The sequence below is a fragment of the Aspergillus ruber genome, assembly GCF_000600275.1.
Source record: "Aspergillus ruber CBS 135680 unplaced genomic scaffold scaffold00016, whole genome shotgun sequence".
In the NCBI taxonomy this organism is placed as follows: Eukaryota; Fungi; Ascomycota; class Eurotiomycetes; order Eurotiales; family Aspergillaceae; genus Aspergillus; species Aspergillus ruber.
This window is the reverse complement of record NW_024467312.1, coordinates 243,602-267,374: the sequence shown is the minus strand read 5'-3', so window position 1 is coordinate 267,374 and position 23,773 is coordinate 243,602. Positions and strand designations below refer to the sequence as shown.

The following is a 23,773-nucleotide window of genomic DNA, read 5'->3' as shown; positions in this document are numbered from 1 at the left end:
ACATTACTATAAGAAAGATATTTAGGTGCAAAAAAAAAATCAGCCTGGTGTGCGCCTCCTAAACCGTGTACCGAAAAGGGTACAACAAATACAGTATTTACGCTCTCAGGGACCGGGACGAAGAACATCCGGCCGTGTTCCTGCGGTGGAGCCGCGAAATTAAACGGACGGAATGGCGGCCAGCGGTGTGTCTTGGCAAAAAAAAGAAAAGAAAAGGGAAAAAAAATACGAAAAGAACACCTGGGCGCATAGCATGAACCCCTCACAACTCGGCATTATTCGTGCATTATTTGATGTAAATAGGGTTATGAAGCGTTCTACATTCAAGTAGCCCCGTTTAATAATAACTGATAGTGTCAATGGCCCAAATTGAGTGGGTAAACCATCATCTGATTTGGGGCCAAGCTGACGTTTTGCTATCTGAGCTCCAAAAAGCAGCTGATTCGGTTGTGTTCTTCCCGATTGGCCAGCTTGCCCCACTCTAGTTTTGTTAAGGCTAACAGATTAGGGTCGTAGTCGGCACGTGTCTGTCACTTGCTGATTCATCAGTATAGTAAAATACATGAATCATGAATGCGACTTCACCGCCCAAAGCCAAACCAACCACGCCGACTACTCTTTCTCTCCTCCGGTGCCTCTTCAATGGTCCGAGCCGGTCCCTGGCCCTCACGCGGGTAGTCAATGTAGTTCCATGCAACATCCAGGAACAGTGGCTTCACCGGCACGGGGTGCAGTTGAGGGAGGGCAGGAACCAGGTGGCTGAGATCTAACCCATCTCCAGAGTATTCATGCAGGCGTTCAATCACAGGCCGCTCGCTAGTTAACTTGGACACTTCTTCTGCTGACATCCGTTCCAAAGTGACTAGACCCCGGTACTGTGCGACAAGGTCCCGCAGCGTGGTTGCGAGCGTCTGCGCTTGGGCACGGGAAACATCTAGTCGGGGTGGTCCCTCAACATCCGGTGTTTGAGTAGACGTAGCAGTCGAAGCAAGCTTCAGAGCTTGAGAAAAGAGTGCCAGGGCTTCTCTCGACTTCCCGAGGAAGCCATGAGATCGACCAATTGCAAGACACCTATTTAAATGGTTAGTCTTTCTCATGGGAGAAAAATAATAACATACCTCAAAGCCCGGAAGTAAGCCCGTTTGGCATCCAATTCCGAAACAAGAGCATTGTCAGCAACGACACCCGGAAGCTCAAACACAAAATCCAAACTTTGCAGCGTAGAATCGTAGAGGACGACCCTCTCACGCAGCTGTGTCAACTTCTTCCCATGGCCTTCCTCGCGTCGGCTACCAGCCTTGTCGCCTCGAGAGGCATTTGTCGCGTTGGCATCAAACGAGGAATCATCCTGCTCCCTACACAGCACCCGGTTGCGACCAACGCGCCATCCCACAAGGGCATAGTTGACTGCGGTGCGAGTGATTTGCAGCGATTGCATCCTCTTATCACCAGGGTCAACTCCCTCACTGGTAAGATCATCGATGGCAGTCTTCGTGGCATCCACCGCATCCTGACTGGCGATGATCACGTTATCATAAGCAGCAGCCTTGTCTTTAGATGAAGCGGATTTGCCCGCAGGTTCTGCCAACCATGCAGTAAGATGGGCTTCGGCTGCCGCAGCAGCAGCAAGGGCCTGAGAAATCGACGCATCCTCCAACGACACAGTTCGTGACCTCCATTCAATAGTCTCTGGGAGCTGTTGCACCTCTCCATCAGCAGTCCGTCGGGTTCCTGCCGCATCCTCCTTCAGACAATTGGGATCGACTTTCTCCACTTCGGATCGAACCTCGGCATTCGATGGGAAATAGTTGATAGCCAATGACGGAAGAGGCTTCGAGCGCGGAAGTTTCATCTGATATGCCGCATATCTAATGCTAGGATCCACGGTGCCGGAGAGAAGGTCTCGGAAAGCCTCCTTCTTGGCTATTTGACCAAGTGTCGTATACACGATTCTAGCAACTGCGTAGTGCTGAAGGCATTGCTCCCATTTCCTCTTCTCCAAATTCAGAGCTCCGCAGAGAGAGGCGTAGTAAGCGCGCGCTTCAACAATATCGGTATCGGTTGCACCAGACGTAGACTGGTCTTGTAGTAGGCTGACGAGCTGCTCCGCGTAGCCGGTGGCCTTGTTCAGCCGCGAGATAATGTGACGTTTAGCTGCGCCGACGATTCCTTTTGCAGAAGGATCCGCGGAGTGTGTAGATTTCATCTGCATTGCCTGTGCCCAGGCCCGCTCCGAGCTGAGTAGTAAGAGGTGTACGTAGCTTTGATACATACAGTCAGCACGATTTCGATTTATATGTTGCACACACATGGAAGGAGAAACGCAAGGACATACGTCACATTGTTCCCAATATCCTCTGCGCTCACTGGAGGCTTGGCTGTATATTTACGGCCTTTGGGTGTAGTTTGCCCGAGTTTCTTGCGCAGCTTGTGTAGTTTGCGCGTGGCGTGTGCCCGGTAGGCATTGTAATCACCGACCACGAGGGACTCCTCCCTTTGATTGAAAACAAAGTCTGTAATCTCCATGCTGGCTTGGATGTTGATTAAGAGCTGCTTGGGACACGGTGTCTGACGGAGGGGGCATAAAGTGCGGAAGTCCCCGGTCTCGGCCAAACAAATGCCCGGCCGCCGCTGCGGGAAACCTTAGTCTTTTTCCTGCCAGGCTTTCCCAAATCCCGTCTTTGGCCATCAGTCTATACGATTATTGATGTTTACCGCTTTCCTTGCTCTTCTGATTGTTTATTTGTAAGAGCTTTGGTGCTTTAAAATTGGCTGTTGTGAATCCGTGAAGCTTGATTTGCGATTAGAGCTCCCGCTCATATTTTTTCCCAGTGCGTCGCTTCTTCCTGAGATTACGAAAGCTCCAGCAACAGAATATAATCTGACTTAATCCATTGACTTCAGGCCGTCGATAGACGATATGTTACGCGGTGTGATATATTTTGGGTGACTTTAGGGTATAACAGTCGAGGGTGATGCTTGAACGGGCTGCCGGATGCCTCGAGAACGCAGGACGGCGTTTCTTCCGGGATTCCAATGGCGTCATTCGACATTCAAGGTCACTGTATCCTCTTCTCGGACACAATAGTGGAGCAAGTACAGATTTTCCTTCCTGGCTTTTGGCCTTCGTGCAGATTTCCGACCTGCGGGGCTCGCATAGCCTGAGCGCCACTTCAAATACACGAACGCCGTTTCTCGATTTCCTGTACCCACCACAAACCAAGACCTTTCCAGCCTCATGTTTATTTCACGCCTCGAAGAGAGTTGGCTCGCGACGGAGGAGGAAAACGGTACCCGGTTTATCCAGAACTTACGTTTCGAAAAGTGCTAGTCGTTATCATAGTGCCCAGGCGGGGCAGGGAGTGTTAGAGGAACATGAAAAGCCGGGTGAAGATGATGAACGGGGACGCGCAAGGGACAGTCTTGGAGTGTTGTTCAGCCAGCGGAGGTTGGGAGACTATGAAGAAGCTTGGACACTATATGCAGTTGCCGGCCGGCCTCTCGATTTGAAATCGGCTCTCCTCGATTACCTTAGTCGTTCAGAACGGCCGCTCGACCGTAACCGGATGAAACAGATATTTGACGAAATCCCTGCCGAACATCGCTCTGCGCACGATTACCTGCGCCTAGCGGAATCATATGTGACTGCTGGAACATTTCAGAATTTAAAAGAATTATGCGAGGGAGCCATATTGAACAGGGTGGGGAAGCCGTGCTTGGCCTTTACTATCGCAACCTTGGTTAACAATGCGCAATGGGATATTGCCCAAGATATGTGGAATTTACGGCCAAAATATTTTGAAGACGAGCAATTTCCCGACAGTGAATGGTTGCGTTCTGTCGTTTCCCAGGTGGATTTATCGTTATTCCTCAAAAATGCAGTTGGCCTAGCGGACTTCCTCAAAGCCCAAGATGATGTCTGCCCTGTTCGCGAACTTGTGAGCATTCTTATTGATCATGCTTTCTCGTCATTGAAAGCCATCGAAAACACGTCCTCCAGAAATATCCTTCTCCTTCTACGCAGATACAAAGGACTCGGCATTGTCACCGCGAAACATTTCTTCAAATTGATCCAGACTTCCCAGTCTTCGGAGCTTCGGACGACATTCATCCGGTCCATTGTCATTTATCGTACGTTCCGCTGGCAGTTGCCAGACGAGGTGCCTCCAGCGAAAATCATTCGTGCCATGATGAGAACTCTTGTGTCGTTTGACATCACCAACGGTATAACGTATTTTATGGAGGAGTTCTCACATTTTCATGGAAAACCGACCCCCGATGTGTATAAGAATGCTCTCGTTGCATTTTCAAGGGCCGGTGATGTCGCAAAAGTCCGCGGAATCTTCGACAAGCTCGTATCCGACCATGGTCCGCCGCGCAGCCGCAGGCTGCTAACTCCGCTTCTTTACGTTCAGGCAAGGATTGGAAATGTTCGAGAGACTCGCCGGGAATTCAACCGGATTCCAGAGGAATATGGCCTTGAATTGAATACAGTGTGCTGGAACAATCTGCTCACTGCCCACGCAAATGCGGGCGACGTTAGTGGGGCTTTCCAAACCTTCGATGAAATGCTTAAAAGCAGGGTGGAACTGAACTCCCATACATTCGGTATCTTGATGGGTATCTGTGCTAACAGAGGTGATATCGACAATGTTCGCCGTCTGCTAGCTATGGCAAAAGAATGCCAGATGCAGATTACGGCTCCTATGATTGATCCAATCGTAGAGGCGTACTGCCGCAATGGTAAGTTTGATGTTGCCGAAAGCGTGGCCGAGACTTGTCTCGGCTTAAACGTGCAGGGCTCACGGGTACGGATGTGGAACATGCTACTTTGGCACTACGCATTCAGACTCGACCTAGAAGCTGTCTCTCGAATCCGTTCACGAATGGACGAGGCAGGGCTTTTACCTGATGGCATGACATATGCCGCTTTGATGCTCAGCTTGGCGCTCATTGGCAAGACCAATTCTGCTCGTCGAATTTTCCGATCCCTTCACCGAAACAAGCGTGTGCACGCAACCGAGTTTCATTACACCATTATTCTGTATGGTTACGTTCGAGAGCGAAATCGTGACATGGTACACATTGTTTTCCGTGAAATCAAGGAACGTTTCCAGCGACCTGGCTCCAGCTCAAGCCTCCTCTTCCTTAAGAACCAGTTGCAGAGAGACTTGCAATCCGTCAGGTCTGGTGGAAAGCCTGAAGAGAGTGCCAGTGTACGCCTTGCAAACGCTGAAAAGTTCCTTGCTGAGACCATCGCGGATTTCGACACTACGAAACTGGCTACAAAGGAGCCGATGCCAGCCACTGGAAGACAATCCGCCATGGAAGCCTTCCCCAGCATGTTTTATGAATACGTCATGAATGCATATGGAACTAAGGGAGCCTCTCGGAAAGTACGGGAATTATTCGACCAGTTCATCAGTCGGCAGAAAACTCTACGCGCTTCAGGCAATGTGGAAGAAATCGCGCCTCTTCGCTTGCTTAATACCCTGATGCTCGCGCACTTACGGGCTGATGAATATAAAGAAGTCGAGGATTGCTGGCGACTAGCGTTTCCTCGTGCGATCAAGTTGGCCACTCCTCTCAACGTTGATGAATGGCTTTCTGCCAATTTGCCACCGGCGGATAGCCTCTACCCTCCCCGTCCTTCTCTACCCCAGTATTCCCAAGGCGGCCATGATTTGCTCGTGGATTCCGATGCTTCCGATTTGTCAGAGGAGCTCATCTCACAGAAACATAGAATTCTCCCGTCTTATATGTTCATGCTATCAAAACCTCTCTCTCTGTACTTGCGTTCGTTGGCGTATCGCAATGAGCTCGAAAGGATTCCGCAGGTTGTGGCTGAAGTTGAGCGTGCAGGATTCAGTCTGTCCACTCATAATTGGTCGAGTTACGTCCAGCTGCTCGCAACGTCTGACAACCCATCACATCAAGTTCAGGCATTTGCTGTTTTTGAGGAGAAATTCATGCCTAATTTCCCGGGATGGAAATTTATTCGCCGAGGACTCAGCATCAAACCTTCAGGGGTTCCCAAAGCAATTGCAGAGCTCGAGGATCGTAAACATGGAAGGCGCCGCGATCACCTCTTCAAAGAAGGGCGGAGATATTGGAGCCAAATCCAGCCGGATTTCATGCATCCCACCTATATTTCCATGGTCTACCTCGCCTCTGCCTTGCTTGATTTCCGAGAGAGAAGTGTCGTCGAAGGAGGTGCGGAACTGCAATCTTTATATAATGGGGCCCCCAACACTCTTGAGGCATTGGGTAGCATGCCTTATCTCCGCGAAAAGTTCCAGGGCGTATTGCTCCGCTCTCGCCAACAGCAACGCGATAAAAGGAAAACTCCCCTTCAATGGGAACCTTGGGTATGGACCGGTGGTGTCCTTGGCGTTGGAGGTCGTCCTAGAGCCTCTGCTCTCGTTCTCTCCAACGAAGCAGCCGCTAGAACCAGTATTGCTGGCGGATTAGATCTACTCGTCGCTGACATCAAATCGAAAGCGAAGGGTTCCGTCTCAGAAAAGGACGAACCTGAGGACTCCCCTCCTAAGACTTTCGACCCAGAAGACGAGCACGACATCGAGACTGAAACAAGCTATGAAGCAATGAGCGGCCTTGTTGATCCCGATAATGAGTCACGGTATCTCAGAAAGCCTGATAGCTTGTATGTTTTCAGACTACCCTTTGTGAAGGAGGAGCCGGAGTCCAAAGAGCTGGACGAGCCAACAGACGAGGTATCAGAACCCGATACTGCAGAAGATCCGGAAGATGTTGAAGCAACCGATGAAGGGCAAGGCTTCGAGCATACCGAAGAGGAGCTTGATGAACGGTCTTAGGTCCTGTATATTTTCTCTGAATCTTCTTTCAAATGTATAGGTAGTTATTTTGGCATGTATGATATATGTCCACATTTTGTATAGTGCGCATTGTCACGAAGTATGAAGAGCATAGAAGCATTATAGCGCGGTTGGGAATGTATAGTAGATATTCTCTATTCAATTATCTCTCGAGTCTGTTGGATCTTATTTCTTCAAAATTATCATTTTACAGACATTCATCGTAGATCACGTGTACTATTAATTGACATCTTAGTCATGAACGGAAGTCGCGCACGACGCGTACTACACCAAACGACGCGTTCTAATTATGCCCGATTGGGGAACGCGCGTTGCCGGCACCAAAAGAAAGATCCTCCGCCATCCCACTCCACGGGGCAGCATAATTGCTATCACAACCTCAACGACTCGAACATAAACTAATACTTTCACAATTTCCGGACCCCTTGGCAACCTGTCGCCTATCCCTCCGCAGTATTTACAACCACTTTTACCATGGATGACGGGGTGCAGCTCCGTGATGAGGCCGCTCAGGATCGAGTCCGAGCAGCCGTCGAGTTCCTTGATCCAAGTATGTTATTGTCTCTTGTTTGTCCATTTGGTGGATTTTGCTAACTAGGAATTGCGACAGCCGATGCTAGAGCACGCAGGTTCGTGAACATACTATTGGAAAGTCCGACTCCGGCGCCCTTTCTAACAAACCGACAGTTATCGAGCGGATGTTGTGTTGATGCTTAACCGAGGGTTACGTCGTCTATTAGTATGACGCCCTATCTTTAATAGGAAGTCTATGGCCAGCTAATTGGCTTTCCTCTACAGGTTAGCATTGACGAAATCAGAGCGCATAACCGCGAACTTGCAGATGGGTAGGTGGCCACAAATTTTTCCTTCTCTTTTTCAACGGCTAGTGCTAACAACTGTTGCCGATTCTTAGGCTTCTCACCTCGCCCTTCGAATACTCGATAGCATTCGACAAAGCCCTGAAGGATGTTATCAAGACATTGCCGAACCGGCCGTCGAAAGAAACGGGAGACGATGTGGTACGATATACTCAGGCCCAGTGAACCAACACATTAAAAACTAATAGTTTCTTTCTTTTTTTTTTTTCAGAACTATTATTGCGCATATGTCGGCGCTTTCGGCGAATTCTCCTGCAATCCTAGAACGTTGGGGTCGATTCACTTGAACCGGATGATCTCGCTCGAGGGCATTGTTACCAAATGCTCGTTAGTTCGTCCAAAGATTATACAGAGTGTGCATTATAGCGAAAAGAAGGATCGGTTCTTGTCTAGGAGGTATAGGGACCAGACTATGAGTGCTAGTGGGGCGACGAGTTTGAACGTCTACCCGCAAGAAGATGATGAAAAGAACCCGGTATGCTCAGGTTACAAGATAAGGCAGGTTGGCGATAGCTAATGGGACTTTTTCACCAGCTTATTACAGAGTACGGTTATTCGACATACATGGACCACCAAACGATCTCTATCCAAGAAATGCCCGAGAGAGCACCAGCAGGCCAGCTTCCGCGCAGTGTCGATGTGATCCTTGACGACGACTTGGTCGACCGTGCTAAACCCGGTGATAGAATTCAGTTGGTGGGAACCTATCGTACGCTGGGTAATCGAAATGCCGGGAACGGGTCGTCAACTTTCCGCACCCTCGTCATGGCGAACAACATCATCCAATTGTCCTCGAAATCCGGCGGTGGAATTGCGCAGGCGACTATCACCGACACTGACATTCGGAATATCAACAAGATCTCCAAGAAGAAGAACGTTTTCGAGCTCCTTTCGCACTCCCTCGCACCGAGTATCTATGGACACGACTACGTCAAGAAGGCATTGCTGCTGATGTTGCTTGGTGGTATGGAAAAGAACTTGGACAACGGTACTCACTTGCGTGGTGACATTAACATCCTGATGGTTGGTGATCCATCGACGGCGAAATCGCAACTTCTTCGCTTCGTGTTGAATACCGCACCTCTCGCGATTGCCACGACTGGTCGAGGATCTTCTGGTGTTGGTTTGACTGCTGCTGTTACATCCGACAAGGAGACCGGAGAGCGTAGGCTGGAGGCTGGTGCAATGGTCCTTGGTGATCGTGGTGTTGTCTGCATTGATGAATTCGATAAGATGAGCGACGTTGACCGTGTGGCAATCCACGAAGTTATGGAACAACAAACGGTTACCATCGCCAAGGCCGGTATCCATACGAGTTTGAACGCCCGGTGCAGCGTTTTGGCCGCCGCCAACCCTATTTATGGACAATATGATCCTCATAAGGATCCGCACAAGAACATCGCTCTGCCCGACTCTCTCCTGTCTCGTTTCGATTTGCTCTTCGTTATCACCGATGACATTGAAGATTCTAAGGACCGCATGGTCTCAGAGCACGTCTTGCGTATGCACCGCTACCGTCAGCCCGGGGTCGAGGAGGGCATGCCTGTTCGGGAGCAGCTCAACCAGAGTCTAGGTGTTGGTCTCGAAGAGGCCCAAGACTCAAACCAGCCCACTGACGTCTATGAGAAATTCAACGTTATGCTTCACGCTGGCATTGCGAACATGAACAGAGACAGAGGCAAGAAGAATCTCGAAATCCTGAGCATTCCCTTCGTCAAAAAGTATATCCAGTATGCCAAGTCCAGAATAAAGCCTGTCTTGACCAAGGGAGCCGCGGACCACATTGTTGCCACATACTCTGCTTTGCGTAACGATGAACTCTCGGGCAGCCAACGCAGAACTGCGCCTATCACCGCACGTACTCTGGAAACCTTGATTCGTCTGTCTACAGCGCATGCCAAAGCACGACTGTCCAGCCGTGTCGATGAGAAAGATGCCAAAAATGCTGAGTCCATTCTGCGTTTCGCCATGTTCAAGGAAGTCGTTGATGATAAGCGCCAGAAGAGAAGAAAGGTCACGACCTTTGACGATGGCTCCGACTCTAGTGATGAGGACTCTGACGACGATGACGAAACCCCAGCTACCACTACTCCTCGCAGCACCCGACGTGGTGGAACACTGCGAACACGCACACAAGCAACTCGCTCCAGCACAAATGATAACGCAGACGCGAAAGGCGAAGATATATCAGAGGATAGCGATGGTTTATACGAAGCTAGCCCCCGCGGCCAACGAATGCGCTCCAGCCAGACAGGCCAGACACAAACTCAATCCCAATCCCAGATGTCCATGGCATCATCTCAGCCCGCGTCGCAACTCATGTCAGACACATCACAGTCCCAGAGTGCAGCAGCAGCATCACAACCTATTCAACCATCTCGTCTGGCAATTTTCCGCCAGACCCTTGGTTCATTGATGGGATCGCGGTTGTTTGCTGATGGCGATACGGCAGATGTCGAGGAGCTTATTGGCGCTGTGAACACTTCTGTGCGTAACGCGCCGGCGCTTGGTGAAAGTGCTGTGTTCCAGAGACCTGAGGCGGTTCAAGCGCTGAAGGCTATGAATGAGATGAATCAGTTGATGTGAGTGTTTCCCCCCCCCCCTTTTTTTTTTATGATAATTGTGATAATTGCTGACATATCTTGAATCGGCAGGTACCTTGAGGATGATGAGACTGTTTACCGGATTTGATTTGATTATAGAATAATATCCTTTTGTTGATTTTAAATTTTGGGGGTTTGTTTTGCATCAACGAATATATGTCAAACGATTGATATCATGTGTGGGCGTTAAAGGTCGTTCATTTCCATCAAATTAAGAAAATAATCCACTTCGAACCTTTTGTTACCATTTTACTTCGGATCCTGGCGGTACACTAGATCGACCACCTTCTGGGGTCACAACTGCATTGACGACGCTTTTTAATCATGAAAGGCTTGCCAAATTATTTGGCGGGGGAGCGGGCGTCATAGCAAACACGGATCCAGATGGTAGCTGTCTATGGCGGAACTTTCTTTGGAAGGAGTCTTCGTTCTGGTTGATTTATGCATGCTATAAGCTCTAGTAATGTCAACGTTATGGATCCTTGGGGAATTCGATTCGATCTCCTGGATCGTAGGCCAGTATAGTATGGCTGCCTCTAACCCTATGGCAATACCGAGGTTCTTGTTGAGTGATTGGAGCATAAGCAAACAACACATGCAACTGGTTTGCTGCGCCTGATTATATGACAATCATATAGCAGAGGTTGAATATGAATTCTGATTAGTTACGCACGCGACAAAGCCTCGCATTATTCCGGTGCAATCAGAATATAAATCTCCTGAACCGTTGTGTGGCCTATCCGAGGCCAAAGTCTTTGAGGACGTTCCTGTTTTTTTTTTTTTTTTTTTTTTTTTTTTTTTGTGAAAGTTCGGTGTGTGCAAGGCTTTCAATGTCTGCAATATAATTGAACACACGCTCAATCAAGAGCTGCAACCGTGGTGTTCCGCGCTTGCGAGGATCATATTTCCCATTCTGGAGAAGGTTTCTGGATAATCCCCTTTGTTGAAACAGTCTCAGCTTGGCAAATGAAACAAGCGTAAAACCACTCGTCTCGTTTCAAATATAGCGAAGGCACCTGCTGGCAATCGTAGGTAGACAAGTGAGAACAACGGCAATCATACTTTGTCACTAACGGTATCCCATGCCTAGCTTGAATGGGCCAATCGCATTGCTAAGATTCTCTGAAGCCAAGGGTCTTCCTTATAACGAACTGGACCAGGGCTTGACAGAAACCCTAGCCTCAATGCTCAAGTTGATACACAGTGCATACGCTTCCAAAAGTCTATACAAGCTGGAAGGACTTATGTAATAATTAGTTCCATTATCTCAAATTAAACGTGTCACAGTGAAACTGCCTATATACCCCAGGCTGTTCAGTGATCCTAGACATGCACATAAGACATACAAAGAAAGAAAAAAGCATATTAGTAGTATAAACATGGCTGCACGGCAAAACAGCCGTACATATACACATGCAAGGAAGTGTTATCCTGCATTCTCCACTTCTTGAACCTCCTGAGGTACTCCCTCCCTGATTTGGGCCTGAGTTAAAGGTGACAACCCATGCGAAGGAAGAGTCTTAGAATTGCTTCTCTTTCGACGCTCCGTACCTATCGGTGTGGAGGACGGGGTTGTGCTTCTCGTCGTGGACGGCCGGTGGTGCCCGAACGCGAGGGTGGACGTTCGTCCGCGTCCACGGGAGTAGTGCTGCGAGAGGGCGTGCGTGAATGGGATTCCGAGCGTGCACCGCGACGGGAGGCAGATTTGAAATTCGAGCTCGAGCTATGGTGGTGGCGATGATGCTGGGATGTTCCCGTTGCTGCAGGACGGCGACGCTGCTGCGACGGCGACGCAGGGGATGAAGACTTCCATGCAAAACTCATCCACCAAAATCTACTCTTATTCTGCTGTGCCTGTTGACGTTCCCGCTCGTGCAGCTTCTGCCGCAGCTGCGCACGTCGTTCGTTTTCTTTATCCCAGAATTCGGCGCGGTAGTCATCCCAGTTCTCGCGGAATTCCGGAGAGAAAGACTTGGGCAAAAGGAGCAACCTGATATAGTCACCTCCCGGGCTGAGGTCTTCCTCCACCAGCCCCGATTCATCGTCCACGCTGCTATAGTACTGCGGGTAATGCGGCCGACCCCCGCGCTTCTCGGATAGATTTCGGTCAACGTAGCGGAAGTTCCCGATTGGCGATGGGAAGAACGGAATCGAAAACGGGAAGAGGAAGGACAGATAGCCAAGCAGCTCCTGCCACCAGGGCCCGCGAATGACCACAATCTTGGTGTTCATGGTACGCAGGCCGCGATTGGCGACGGCGAGCCAGCGCCGCGGCCAGCGGATTCCACGCTCCCATTGACCAGTACCCCAGACCAGTAGCGCTGTAACGATACCACCTAGCAAGGCGACCTTCTCACCCATCTCAACCACCCAGTATACGGAACCGCCCACGCCGCGGCCATCCTCTCGCGGCCGGAGGAACAGTGCATAAGCAAAGTAGGTGATCCAGGCAGCCAACAAAAGTAGGAAAAAGGTATTTTGACGGCGCCGTTCGCGTAATGCAAGATATTGAGCCCGTAGAGAGCTTTCGAGGATAAGAAGGTTCAGATAAATCTGAGGAGGGGAGGAAGGCAGGGTCGACAGCGGATCCGGCGGGGATGCCGGGGATGGCGATGATGAGGTGAGATCGGGCGATGCGGTGAACGACGATTGAGGAGTGAAGGATGACGAGTCGGATAGTTCGGAAGATGAGGATGAAGGAGCAGGAGCCGAGAGAGTGTGATTAGAAGAGGGAGTAGATCCCTTGACCAGCTGGTCGAGGTTGGCGGAAGTGGCCATTGTACAGCAGCGGCAGCAGCAGCCGGGATAATTGGTTATAATGAACGGAATATCGATTCAGAGGCGGAAACAGACAGAAGCACGGCCTTCACGGCCAAATGCTAGTTCATGGCATGGACGAGAAGAGACAGAAAGAAGGAAAAGAGCCTTGGAGAAGTGAGAAGAGGAAAGGAGAAGCCGAAACAGATAAAAGATGAAGCTGTTAAGAACGACAAAGTACTGTTGTCATGTGTTTTGCGGGGTATTTATCTACTTCTATTTCTATTTCTATGTTACGTATATATTTGTTTTCATACTGCTAATATATGTAATTGAATTATTCCTGTTCTGTATTGTTGTTCTGAATGTGACGTCGGATCAACGGTTTTCTTCGCGCCGCCAGCTTTCCGATTCCTGTCATCTTCCACTCTCTTTCCTCTTCACCACTTTGTATGAACTCGTCTTTTTGATCGCATCGAGTGACAGGAGATTCTCTTGCTATCTCTGTCACTCTGTTCTTTCTTTCTGTGCGACAAAGTGTTCTCACTGCGACTTCCTTTGCTTACTTTACAGGTCGCCCGGCAGACCGATTCGCTTCTTCGTCATTCCGCGTCCTTCGCATCGCTCGAGCCGGGTTCTTCGTTGCGACAGATATCCTCCATGGCGTCGGAAAGGTTGGATTCATCAGAAAGTCACGCTCATGACCATGGCCGTCGCGACAGCACTCCATATGCTGCTCGCGGTGGCCTGGCAGCAGGTTCGGGCTGGTTTCCCTTAGGATACAGAGAAGGCTTCAGTCAATGGGTACGTGCTTGTTTTTTCGTGATGTGTCTGTAATACTTTATTGTGAAATCAGGCAGTCACTGAAACTTATTGGGCTGTCTCAGTGGGCTAGTATCCCGGCTGCTGTCGCAGAGCACAAGGTGCTCTCCCATCTACCATATTTGCAACGTACACCCCCGACGCATCAACAGACGGGTAAAACGACAGATGCAACGGATGGAACGGTCGACAGTTTGCAACATACAGATACCAGTCAGCAGAGCGAAGTGGCCGCCAGTTCCCTCGGTGATCCGTACGGACCCCGCCGATGGAAGTCCAGCATGGTCGAGTTGAGTGGCAAGGACCGCGCGCTCAACGAATTCTCGGTAGAACGACTTGGGGAACAGGCTGATCAACATTTGGTTATGCTACATGGATATGGTGCTGGTCTGGGATTTTTCTACAAGAACTTCGAACCGTTGAGTCGACTCAAAGGATGGCAACTGCATGCACTAGATATGCTGGGTATGGGTCGCAGCACCCGCCCCTCGTTTCGTATCAATGCCAAAAAGCGGGAAGATGCGATCAAGGAGGCTGAGGACTGGTTTGTGGATGCCCTGGAGGAGTGGCGCATCAAGCGCAAGATCGAGCGCTTTACCCTTCTTGGTCACAGTCTTGGAGGATACATGGCCGTAGCCTATGCGCTCAAATATCCCGGTCGTCTGAACAAACTCATTCTTGCTTCGCCCGTGGGTATTCCTGAAGATCCCCATGCCGTGACCGCTGAAATGCCCGAGCCATCGGAGTCGACTCTGCCTAGTGAAGTCACCCAGGATCAGCAGCGCACCACAACCGCGGCCGTCACTCCTCCTCTTCCGGGGGAACTACAGAAGGGTGACAATAACGTCCTTCTAAAGGGTCCTGCGAATACTACAGGAGCTGCCACCACGGTGCCAAGCGGTCCACCTCGTCGAACGCTTCCCAAGTGGTTTGCCTACCTCTGGGATCAGAACATCTCACCTTTCACGCTCGTGCGCTGGGCAGGTCCTTTTGGACCGCGAATTGTTTCCGGATGGACTTCGCGACGCTTTTCGCATCTCCCCGCTGAGGAGGCTAAGTCGTTACACGACTATTCTTACTCCATCTTCAGTCTTCGAGGCAGTGGGGAGTATGCACTGGCATACATTCTTGCCCCGGGAGCATTCGCTCGCAGTCCTCTGATCAGACGCATCCAGGACGTTGGACGACAGATGATACAGCCTTCTTCATCCTCTCCGAACTGGGAGCCGGCCGAAGTAACTGATGCCTCGCAGGCCCCATCCCCTCAGCCAGCTGTGAGCCAACCTAATGACGCATCGACGGGTCGCGCCGATAACCAGTCTACGCTCGTCAAACGCGAGAACGGTATTCCAGTCGTCTTCATGTATGGAGACCACGACTGGATGGATGCCGCAGGCGGCCTCGCCGCTAAGCACAAGATCGAAGAGGAGAGACGACGGATTCTGCAAGATGCCACTCCAGAAGAGCGCAGGGAAGATAACGGTTCAGCCAAGGTGGTTGTTATCAAGAGATCCGGACACCATATCTACCTCGACGGGCATGAAGAGTTTAACAAGACGATCCTAGAGGAGATGGAGGATGTTAATCGGAGGGAGAGAGGTAGGAGACCGTCAGTATAGATTGTATGATACATATGTGTTATGGTAATGAGTTCGGTTTGTAGTTTTTGTTTGGCTTTGGTTTGTTTCTATACGTGTACAGGATGCATACATAATAAAGGTGACAATAAATATGCTTCTACACAAAACCCCGGCTTTCTGAGATGCGCTCTACAGTGCTGCCATTGAATACTGCTATCTCTTTCACTATCTTCACAGTCGTTGCAATCTAGAGATCTACCCCAAGATTCTTACCATTCGCTATAATGCCTCAGGCAGAAAATATAGAATTACGTCACAGCCAACATCAACAACACCACCGGTGTTCAACGCATATACAAAACGGATCCTATTCCCAACAGGAAACGACCATGTCCCAAGATGATAACCCCGGGAAAGAAACACATGATGGCCCCTTCCCCTGGGACCTGGGTGTCTACGATGTCCACTGCCACCCAACAGATACCATGGCCTCGATCGCCGAGATTCCGCAGATGAAAACGAGGACGCTCACGGTTATGTCTACGCGCGGGGAAGACCAGGATCTTGTATTCGATATCGCAACAAAGTTCCCAAAAGAGGAAAAGTGCAAAAATGGGGGAAATGAGGGTCGCATCCTCCCATGCTTCGGCTGGCATCCATGGTTCTCATATCAAATCCTCGACGACTCAAACACACCATCACCGTCAACAACCGAGACCGGCGAAGATCTCAAAAAAGCACACTACCAAAAAGTCCTCACCCCGTCTCCCAAAAACGATGACATTGGCAACCATTTCATTGCATCATTACCACCCCCCAAACCCCTCTCCAACCTCATAACTCAAACCCGCACCCGCCTAACAACCCACCCAACCGCCCTAGTCGGCGAAATTGGCCTCGACCGCGCCTTCCGCCTCCCAAATCCCTGGACAACCCAGGACCTTGAAACCCGCGATACAACTGTGACACCTGGGTCACGGGAGGGAAGAAAACTGTCTCCACACCGGGTACATTTGGAACATCAGAGGGTCGTGCTGAGAGCTCAGTTGCGGTTGGCGGGGGAGATGGGAAGGGCGGTGTCTGTGCATAGTGTGCAGGCACATGGGGCTGTGTTTGATGCGTTTAAGGAACTATGGAAGGGATATGAGAGAAGGGTTCCGAGTAGGAAGGAAAGGAGGAGGAGGGAGAGTGTTGCTGGGGCGCATGAACAGAGTGATGAGGAAGATGCTACGAGGAAGGCATCTAATTCAGAAGAGGAAAGGAAGCCAACGTTTCCCTTCCCACCGCGCATTTGCATGCACTCCTACTCCGGCCCCGTGGAAGCAGTCAAGCAATTCTTGCACCCAGCTAATCCATCAGACGTCTATTTCTCTTTCTCAAATGTGATTAATTTCTCTGCGCCGGGGGCGCAGAAGGCGATTGATGTTGTTAAGGCGTTGCCTGATGATAGGGTCCTTGTAGAGAGTGATTTGCATACGGCAGGGCCAGTGATGGATGGGCTATTGGAGGATGTTGTGAGGAGGGTTTGTGAGATTCGAGGGTGGGGCTTGGAGGAGGGGGTAAAGAGATTGGGGGAGAATTGGGGGAGGTTTGCTTATGGGTAGGATTTGTTGCATTTTATTCTCAGAGCTTGTATTTATGAGGGCATTGCATATTAGATGTACTTTTAGCATGGCATCAGCCGCTAATTGAGTTACCATTGGATGTATCTAAAGCCAAAGCTTTACCTCGAAATTAACAAAGACATAACATTCATAAAACCAGTTCTGCAAAGCCTCATCTGCCGTCGAAATGCTATAAATGTAAACGGTGCATGTGGTATGGTAACAGAAAAGTCCATACGACCAAGACCTAATGCGTTATTATCATTAAAAGTAATCAAAAGCAAGAGTAAACAAAGTCAACCATGCATCCATCCCCCATCCTGAAGTAGATCGGCCATAGGCATCTCCTGCCAATAAATCTGCCTCCATTCATCCTCCAACTCCGGAAGACCCTCAAAAGCCATAGGGACAGGTTGATCAAGATCAGTGAATGAGAACAACTGCCGCCAGTCCAGTAATTCTCGTGGATGATCGATTGAATCAACAGGCGGTAAGGTCGTTGATGGTGAGATCCAGTTGTTGAATTGCTGTGGTTGGTTTAATGTACTGCGTAGTTGGGATATATCGGGTGTAGGAGGGATGTTAGACGGAGATTGTTCAGGAGCGGGAGTGGAAAGAGGGTTGGGGTTGGTGTTCCGATTTCGTTCCTGAGATCCACTGAATTGGCGAGGCCTTTCGGTGGTGGCTGCTCGCAAGTCCTCCTGGAGGCGCCTGGAGTCTTCGAATAATCGGAGGATAGTAGCTGCATGAGCCCAATACTGGGAGAGCTCACGTAGAGAATGCGATGCAGAGTCAAAACGACGTAGTGCATTAATTGCGAGAACGGGGTTGGAGAATCGGAGCTCGACGCGTACTTGAATCATGGCTGTGAAGAGGGTGTGGACTCCTGAGTACCATAGTAGCTTCAAGCGACTATTAAGACGCAGCTCTTCGAAAATAGAAGCAATGACTCCTGCAGCTGCACTGCAAATCTCTGCGTCATGAGGCCCATAGTCGTCTGAATATGCAGATGCTCTTGGATGAGGTCGATGGAGAAGAATCAAGAAGTTGTTGTATGTTAGGTGGAGCATGGCAGACCATGGATCCATATCCGATGCACGAAGACGTAGGTTATCCGGCAGTTTCAGTGACCAGTTCGCTAAAGCTTCGTCGGCTTCCTGTAGAGCCGCTTTGCGTCGCTCAGGGCTGACGCGCAATCCGAATCGCTCGCGTACGATATGCGATATCATGATACACAATTCCGAGAAATGGATCACATATTCGATTTGCACGTGAGATCCACATCCTTCAAAATCAGCAGGAGCCAATGGTGACACATCAGAATCCTCCAAATTTATGGCTTGCGGTCGACCATATGACAACGAGACCATAACATCAAACTGCACCAATATGTACCATAGTCTTCTCCACATGTGCCTGTCTCGAGGAACGAACCTACTCGAGACAGGATTGCGATGCATACCAAGGCCGGTTGCAATCCTGGCAGCGACGCCAACCCAGTAATGCGCATTCGAAGCCACATCGTCGTCAGCACTCTCCGTATGCCATGTCATCAGGAGTGCAGCTTGAACCATAATATCACGGTTACGCTCAATTCGACTATCGAACAGCCATTTTGTGCGGCGGAAGAAGATTTCTTTAAGAGCATCTCGCTCAGCTTTAGGTCGACTGACATGGGAGCCCACGAGTAAAATTGCTTGCAAGAGCAAAACTGGAGGAGGATCTGCCGGATCTCGATTGCGATACTGGGCCATAAACAGGTCTTCATCGATGATGGGATACCCCGGGTTGACATATGTAAAATATGCCTGAACTAACTCATCCGCTAGAGCCTGCTCCGGTAAAGTCAAAGCGTCCATGATAAGCTGGTCATGGCCGATCTTCAGCTGCCGTCGCGGGATCTCATTTCCAGCAAAATGATACACATCGTCATCTTTATCGCGTTGCTGACGAATCAAGAAGGACATGTTCGACAATTCATGGCCAACATAGATTGCCCGCACACCTCTCTGAATTTCCCTCCTCCCACTATCACCATCATCAATGAGATTCACCAGCCGTTTCTCCAAGTCTGTATGTGCATCTGGATCACCCGCGGAACCCGGTGTCGGTTGCTGCTGATACGCCTGGGGCGCAGATATCGGGGGACTTCCATGATTGTTATTCAACATGTTACCTGACGTGGGTGTTGTTATAAGGGTGGTCTGCTGTTGACCGGCGGAGTTCGGAGAGAGAGATTTCGCAGCGACAGGTTCCGGTTCAGACACAGACGGCGGACGACAGCGAATCGGAACGGGATCGAGAATTGAACGAACGGCTAAACGTTTCTTTTTTTCATGGATGCGGCAATCGGTCTTTCCAGCGGAACGGCAGTTGGTGCAAGGTAGCCCGACTACGCGGGCGTCGCATCGGACTTTGCGACGATGGCAGTGGACGCAAGCTGCGGAGGCTAGAGTAGAAATAGAGAGATACATTAGTTAAAATACTGTCCTCGGGACTTCTGTCAAGGACCACAACTTCATACTCGACTTGCGCTTGGTCACGCCGTCACCGGTGGGCGAGTGACCGTTGTGCGCTGTAGGTATCATCGCAAAAGCATGGAATTGTTGCAAGCGTGGATACAGGATGCTTCATCATGCAAGGCAGAAAATAGTATATCAGCCGTGGCTTACGGGGTATATTGAAGCATAGCGAAAGCAAGCTGTGTAATACGAAGAGGAAAGAAGAGGAAGCGGAAATCGAGGGTAGATATCGGCGATCAGTGCTGGACATCTGGGGTTGACTCACGTGCACTTGCGGAGAAGCGTCCGGGATCAATGCAACGTTCCGTATACCGCGTTAATGTAAGATGAAGATAGAATATTGTTAGGATGCAAGATAAATAATGGTGGAATTCACTGAAAATCGTTGATAACATATCGATAGCACCACAGCCAATCAGAAGATGTGCTGCTGTAGACCCGATAACAGCTCTAGAAAATAAGCCAAAGAGAGGATATCAAAAGAGTAAAAAGACATAGAGAAGCTCAGTTGGACAATGAAGTCCTCGTATGTGCCTCTATCTGTCACTGAAATATTTCCCACAACAAGAACCCATTCGAAAGCCCTGGACGTAATTACAGAAAAAAGAAAACACCGACTCCGCACCCAAAGTACCCCGAGGTCGATTATTTTGTCTCTTTCAAACCATTGCGTAAAAAAGAAATTGACCCGAGCTGTCGTCTGAAGCGTAAAAGAAAAGGTAATATGCAGCCCGTGTCGTATCCGTCGCTAACCCTTAGAAACCCGTCGTATCATGCCGTCAGAACACGGCGTAGCAAGTAACACCGGTGACTAGTTGATGACCCCCGCACATGCCTAATCTATCCGCAGGGGTAATTTGCAGATAGCTGAGGCGTGCGTTGCCATACGATACAGCCAGTTAGCCCCAGGAGAGCTGCTGGCTGACGTCCATGTCCCGCAGATGGTCTCGTTGCTTGAACTAGTAAGACTCTCCACCGGCTCCGTTGTGAGGCATGGGTGGGTATCCATAGGCAGCAGTATCCTGCTCAGATGGATCGAGGGCTGGGTTCAGAATGCTGGCATTGTTGGCAGCATCGGGGAAGCCTCCCGAGGCGGCGGTACCAGGACGTCCGGCCGCACTGTAACTGCTCGGTGGCCGGCCCTGGTTCTCTCCTCTTGCGGACTGAGTCTAGAAAGAGCAAATCCGTTAGAATCAAGTTTTCACAAAATCTGTAGTAAGGTAAACATGGTATTCAAGGGTCTTACCTCGCGATACTTGGAAAGATAGATTTTGAGAGCCTCAGCATAGTTCTCGAACCCGAGCGACGTCATAGCGAACAGAATATCCTCGCCGTTGACGGTCTTGCGCTTCTCCTGCTGGCATTTTTCGGAGGCTAACAAGCACGTCAGTAACTTGGTCACATGAAGCCAAACGAAGAGATCTGCACTGACCTTCACTGGTGATAAACGAGATAAATTCACTCACGCATTCTTGCATGCATTCCTTGGCCTCTTTTGCGATTTTTGCATTTTCAGGCAGAGCCGTTTTCATAATGCGCGCAACTTGAAATAAATGTCAGCATGTTCAAGCGCAAGCAAGAGAATGTGTGCTGTTGTTGCGCGAAAGAATGACAGTGATAGATGTTGACAGAATCATTTCAACGGGCTCGACGCGCGAATGAAAGAAATATATCGCCAGAACGAATAGAAGCGCACGCGCTTAAAATGCATTTCCTTTCAGACGTCTGTATGGAGAGAGGGAAATTAAAAAGAGGGGCGCGCAAACGGCCGTCGCCCAGCAGTCGAACGTAAGGTACGCGCAAATCAGGAAGACAGGAAAGGCTGCAAGGAAAATGCAACTAACCATTTGCAATCGGGAGCCATCGGTCCTGCTCCTTCACCTCGAACTCTTGACCATGCACTTGATCTGGATCCTTATCCATTTCCTCTTCATTTGACTGCGCTTCCGGGTCCACCTCCGGTTCCTTTGAGGGAGAGGTCGACGACATGACTTTTTAGCTGTTTGAATATAAAGCTCTCGGAAAACTCGGACGGATTAGGAGAGTTTGATTGCTCTGTTGGCAGTCCACGTCAGAGATGCGCGTGCGCGAAAGAATAGCCTGTAATTCCAAAGCACTAGGATGTTTTGCGTCAGGGGGGGATGAATGGGGCAATTCAGGGAAGATGCGCGTATCTGGCTGGGCAGCGACTCGCTTCACAGCAGCCTGAATGGATTGTTGTGAAAGAGGGCAAAAGGGTAGTGATTAATCGTGTGGGGGATTGACAATTGCCATGCCGATGCTGATGGGGTGGATTGATTGGTATTTTGGCGATGAGCGCGCCAGTCATTTTTCACCATTTTTTTCTTTGTAAATAAGAATCCTTGAGGGTATATTCCCCAGCGATCGAAACAAAAGACATGATATCCAGTCACAGAGTATAGGGAGATTCAACGGGCGAATAAGATTGTATGGAACGGGGACAGAAGCACGTACACAAGAGAGTACCGAGTACCGCAGCAGTATAACGTCAACTATGCGCGTCCCCTGCTCGAGATAATTTGGACAGGAAAACGGGCGATAATGCAACGCGCGCCAGTGGGTCAAATAAATGTAAATATGGTGGCACGTTGCGCAGAGCCAAAAAACCGAGAAACAGGCACGAAGTTGACCAACGACAGAGGAAGCTTTGGGGGGAAAGAGCAGGTCGCGTCGTCCACACAGAAGCGCTGCTGGCCGGTGAAAAAAACTGGAGGCCGCAATTGGCGAACCACAGCGACAAGAGCCAGAGAGTGGTACGCGGGTCAATACAACGCCCAATAAGACGGATATACAAACAACGCTCTGTTCGGTTCTTTGCGCGCAGTTCTAAAAGATGGATCTGATGAGGGAAGGATGATGATAGGATGAAAGAAGTCAATGACTCCGGGGAATTAACAAGGCTGTATCAGAGGCCTGAGGTGTCTATTACACCAGTCATACGTCTTGGTATCTTACGGATTGCCTATTTGGGATTAAGCTCTGGGGAATCGAGGGGTCGCGGAACGAGATATGTATGGTATGGTAAGAAGCGTGATCTCGAACCTGACAGCCTGAACCCGACCATATGGCTATTTGCCATTACTATCTACATATTGGTATTCGTAACTAAACAAGAATAGCTGCGCCGCAAAAGTACATAGGACCACTGCTTAGACCGTGTTGCGGACGATGCTCGCAATAATAGTGCATGATCGATAAGGCCAGGCCCTGGTCTGTTCGGTGTTTCTGGTTGCATACATGAGGGCACGAATAGGAATTATCAGATCGAAATAAATGCATACAGATGGGTCTAATCTCAGGAATCACCTGCTGTTTGGGCAAACTTAACAGAGATACTGCATCAGGCATCGAGTCCGTCTCTGCAGCCCAGAACAGGCCCCCATATATTCTTACCGGACCAAATTCGAGCTTTGGAAAAAGTACAATGGATGTGACAAAGGAAAGCCCTCGGAATCAGGCAAACTTGGATAGACCGTGCTGCGGTAATATTTGCGCCCAAACCAACTGGGTTCTCTTGGAACTGTATCTGGGATCCCAGCATAATCAATGGCTTGGTACGATGACCGATGCCTTGAGACTTTCTATTCCGCATGGTTTGCCTGGGACTCACTAACGCTGCCGGGAATCTGGGACTAATAGCAATCCGCGTCTCTCTGTGACGCAGTAGCTGACATCGAGGGATCTGAAGTAGAACCATGTTCCCTGTCAAATGTGTCATCTCCTGGCCGTGGTTTCCAAATCGCGGGGGTCTGTTCCCCTCTGTTAGCACATCAGGCATGTGTGCCATCTCAGAGTCAACCGCTGGACCATGTACACAGTACGGACAAAGTACTTGACTCTGTTCGGTATTGAGGCATGAGTATCACTGCCCAAGGCTCATGTGAAGCAGGGCACCAATGCCAATGGATAGTTCGAGATTTCCTGAAAAGTCTCGATGTCCAGCAATTAATGCTGAAAGACTTCGATAATGCCACCAATCAGATCAGTCTGTCCCAACTAATTTGAAACCGAAATGCAGTCACAACAGCCTTCCATGCATGGGCGTTTCCGGACCCAACACTGTTTGCCAACTCATCTGGATCTTACTATAGATTGCATTGAGGCACTTATGGCATTAGTACTAGTCAAA

At 49.7% G+C, this 23,773-nt stretch overlaps 9 protein-coding genes across 9 annotated transcripts; 5 read left to right on the top strand and 4 right to left on the bottom strand.

The window, feature by feature from the left end:
- Positions 1–581: 581 nt before the first annotated feature.
- Positions 582–2,526, bottom strand: EURHEDRAFT_457569 (signal recognition particle subunit SRP68; the record flags this gene model as incomplete). The annotated part of the gene is made up of 3 exons (XM_040784438.1): positions 582–1,071; positions 1,119–2,261; positions 2,336–2,526. 3 exons carry the CDS (start codon positions 2,524–2,526, stop codon positions 582–584), a joined length of 1,824 nt encoding a protein of 607 aa, XP_040638110.1.
- Positions 2,527–2,677: 151 nt separating this feature from the next.
- On the top strand, positions 2,678–7,011 carry EURHEDRAFT_480437 (putative translation regulator (Cya5)). The gene is made up of 2 exons (XM_040785486.1): positions 2,678–2,831; positions 2,905–7,011. The coding sequence occupies exon 2, from the start codon at positions 2,976–2,978 to the stop codon at positions 6,834–6,836; it is 3,861 nt and encodes a 1,286-aa protein (XP_040638109.1). The 5' UTR covers positions 2,678–2,831; positions 2,905–2,975; the 3' UTR covers positions 6,837–7,011.
- Positions 7,012–7,216: 205 nt separating this feature from the next.
- EURHEDRAFT_413224 (MCM DNA helicase complex subunit MCM3) lies at positions 7,217–10,718 on the top strand. Its single transcript, XM_040782120.1, has 8 exons — positions 7,217–7,407; positions 7,468–7,486; positions 7,545–7,596; positions 7,656–7,702; positions 7,771–7,876; positions 7,947–8,210; positions 8,270–10,317; positions 10,390–10,718. The coding sequence occupies exons 1-8, from the start codon at positions 7,332–7,334 to the stop codon at positions 10,424–10,426; spliced, it is 2,649 nt and encodes an 882-aa protein (XP_040638108.1). The 5' UTR covers positions 7,217–7,331; the 3' UTR covers positions 10,427–10,718.
- An 876-nt stretch (positions 10,719–11,594) lies between these two features.
- Positions 11,595–13,423, bottom strand: EURHEDRAFT_413223 (Spo7-like protein). The gene has a single exon (XM_040782119.1). The coding sequence runs from the start codon at positions 13,114–13,116 to the stop codon at positions 11,890–11,892; it is 1,227 nt and encodes a 408-aa protein (XP_040638107.1). The 5' UTR covers positions 13,117–13,423; the 3' UTR covers positions 11,595–11,889.
- On the top strand, positions 13,422–15,778 carry EURHEDRAFT_413222 (putative alpha/beta hydrolase). The gene is made up of 2 exons (XM_040782118.1): positions 13,422–13,899; positions 13,983–15,778. Exons 1-2 carry the CDS (start codon positions 13,756–13,758, stop codon positions 15,534–15,536), a joined length of 1,698 nt encoding a protein of 565 aa, XP_040638106.1. The 5' UTR covers positions 13,422–13,755; the 3' UTR covers positions 15,537–15,778.
- Positions 15,779–15,826: 48 nt separating this feature from the next.
- EURHEDRAFT_413221 (TatD family hydrolase) lies at positions 15,827–17,416 on the top strand. Its single transcript, XM_040782117.1, has one exon. It carries the CDS (start codon positions 15,887–15,889, stop codon positions 17,099–17,101), a length of 1,215 nt encoding a protein of 404 aa, XP_040638105.1. The 5' UTR covers positions 15,827–15,886; the 3' UTR covers positions 17,102–17,416.
- Positions 17,398–19,689, bottom strand: EURHEDRAFT_457629 (putative transcription factor; the record flags this gene model as incomplete). The annotated part of the gene is made up of 2 exons (XM_040784448.1): positions 17,398–19,550; positions 19,626–19,689. The coding sequence occupies 2 exons, from the start codon at positions 19,687–19,689 to the stop codon at positions 17,398–17,400; spliced, it is 2,217 nt and encodes a 738-aa protein (XP_040638104.1).
- An 893-nt stretch (positions 19,690–20,582) lies between these two features.
- Positions 20,583–21,612, bottom strand: EURHEDRAFT_378297 (nuclear transcription factor Y subunit beta; the record flags this gene model as incomplete). Its single annotated transcript, XM_040779059.1, has 4 exons — positions 20,583–20,792; positions 20,870–20,997; positions 21,056–21,166; positions 21,468–21,612. The coding sequence occupies 4 exons, from the start codon at positions 21,610–21,612 to the stop codon at positions 20,583–20,585; spliced, it is 594 nt and encodes a 197-aa protein (XP_040638103.1).
- Positions 21,613–22,494: 882 nt separating this feature from the next.
- On the top strand, positions 22,495–22,934 carry EURHEDRAFT_413217 (uncharacterized protein). Its single transcript, XM_040782116.1, has one exon. It carries the CDS (start codon positions 22,509–22,511, stop codon positions 22,761–22,763), a length of 255 nt encoding a protein of 84 aa, XP_040638102.1. The 5' UTR covers positions 22,495–22,508; the 3' UTR covers positions 22,764–22,934.
- The last annotated feature ends 839 nt before the right edge of the window (positions 22,935–23,773 follow it).